We start from the raw sequence: 1,921 nt of genomic DNA, 5'->3' as shown, positions 1-1,921 counted from the left end.
CACGCCCACCGCGGGCGGCGCCGGCGCGATCTGCCGCCGGATGCCGTCGCGCCGCGCGTGGAAGTCGGCGATCTCGGCCACGATGGCCGCCTTGATCTCCTCCTTGGTCAGCGCCTGCCGGTCGAAGGCGAAGTCGAACGCCGGCACGCACTCGGGCTCGTCCTCGGGGTCGTGGTACTTGGCCAAGAAGGGGTGGCGCAGCGCCTCGGCCACGCCCACCCTCTCCCGCGGGTCGAAGCGCAGCATCCTGCCGAGCAGCGCCAGCGCCTCGGGCTCGGCGTCGCCGAAGAGGCTCTCCCAGGGCACCGGCGGGCGCGGCGGCAGGCTCTGCACGTAGGCGCGGACGCGCTCGGCGCCGATGGCCGCCATGACGCCGGGCGGCGGCGTGCCCAGCACCGCCATGATCAGCTGCAGCTGGTGGACGTAGTTGCGGCCCGGGAAGAGCTGGCGGCGCCCCAACATCTCGGCGAAGATGCAGCCCACCGACCACATGTCGATGGCGCGCGTGTAGCGGTGGAGAGACAGCAGAAGCTCCGGCGCGCGGTACCAGCGCGTGGCGACGTACTCGGTGAGGAAGGGCTTGGCGTGGCGCGCGTCGGCGCCCAGGCCGCGCGCCATGCCGAAGTCGCCGATCTTGAGCTCGCAGTTCTCGTTGACGAGGAGGTTGGAGGGCTTGAGGTCGCGGTGGAGGACGTTGGCCGAGTGGATGTACTTGAGGCCGCGCAGGAGCTGGTAGAGGAAGTAGCGGACGTGCTCGAGGGTGAGCGGCTGGGAGGAGTGGATGATCTGGTGGAGGTCGCTCTCCATCAGGTCCAGCACCACGTAGCTGCGGGGGAGGGGTGGGGGGGTCAACGCAGGTCAACTGCGCTCGGCGTCGCCCCTCCCCCCGCGGCCTGTGACGTCTTTGCTACGAAAGCCATCGCCGAAAACGCAGCCGGCTCCGCCTCTTCTTCCTCCCCTCCCCCTCCTCATCCTCGCCATCCAAGATGGCCGAAATCGCCGTTTTCGCCCCCAAAAAAACGCCAGAAACGGGAGTTTCGGTACAAATTTAATGTGGGCGTGGCCGGGGCGGGGTCAGGGGTCGTCGTCGGCCAGCAGCATGGGCGAGCCCAGCTGGAGGTCGCGCTGGAGGCTCTCGAGCGCGGCGGGGCTGAGGCGGTGAACCTCCAGCCAGTCGGCCAAGAGCGACGCCGAGAGCGGCGCCGAGTCGGCCTGGCTGCGGGGGAGGGGCGCGGGAGGGCCGGCGGGTCAGGACAAGGCAAACCAACCCAAGCCAACCTGACCCAACTGAGGGGCCGGCCAATGGGGGGCGGGGTCAAGGGAATGGAGGGGAGGTCGAGGGAAGGGCGATGAGTTTGGGCAAAGTCAACGGAACTCAACGCAAGTCAACGCAACTCAACGGAGCTCAAGCGAGGCAACGCAACGGAGGTTGAGTCAACTCAACGCAACTCAGTCATGCCAACCCAACTCAACCCAACTCAACTCATCCCAACCCAACCCAACTCAACCATCCCAACCCAACTCAACCCAAACCAAATAAATCATCTCAACCCAACTCAACCCAACTCAACTCAATCAACCCAACTCAATCCAACTCAACTCAACCCAACTCAACCCAACTCAACTCAACCCAACCCAACCCAACCCAAATCAATCGTCTCAACATGACCCAACTCAATAAATCTCAACCCAACTAAACCCAAATCAAACAACTCGACCCAACTCAACCATCCCAACCCAACCCAACTCAATCCAACTCAACCCAACCCAACTCAACCCTACTCAACCCAACCCAACCCAACCCAACCCAACTCAACTCAACTCAACCCAAACCAAATAAATCATCTCAACCCAACCCAACCCAACTCAACTCAATGAACCCAAATCAATCAACTCAACCCAACCCAACCCAACCCAACCC

At 63.4% G+C, this 1,921-nt stretch overlaps 1 protein-coding gene across 1 annotated transcript in view; it reads right to left on the bottom strand.

Moving 5' to 3' along the window:
* Positions 1-3: 3 nt before the first annotated feature.
* Positions 4-1,921, bottom strand: part of LOC120512580 (mitogen-activated protein kinase 7-like) — a gene marked incomplete at its 3' end in the record, with an annotated part of 8,705 nt that continues 6,787 nt past the window's right edge. Inside the window, exon 4 of the mRNA XM_039731041.1 lies at positions 4-826. Within this exon, the coding sequence (XP_039586975.1) occupies positions 4-826 (823 nt within the window). The remainder of the gene's footprint in view (positions 827-1,921) is intronic.

The sequence above is a fragment of the Passer montanus genome, unplaced genomic scaffold (genome assembly GCF_014805655.1).
Source record: "Passer montanus isolate IOZ18808 unplaced genomic scaffold, ASM1480565v1 scaffold750, whole genome shotgun sequence".
Classification (NCBI taxonomy): domain Eukaryota; kingdom Metazoa; phylum Chordata; class Aves; order Passeriformes; family Passeridae; genus Passer; species Passer montanus.
The sequence above is the reverse complement of the archived record's forward strand: the minus strand, read 5'-3'. Positions and strand labels throughout refer to the sequence as shown.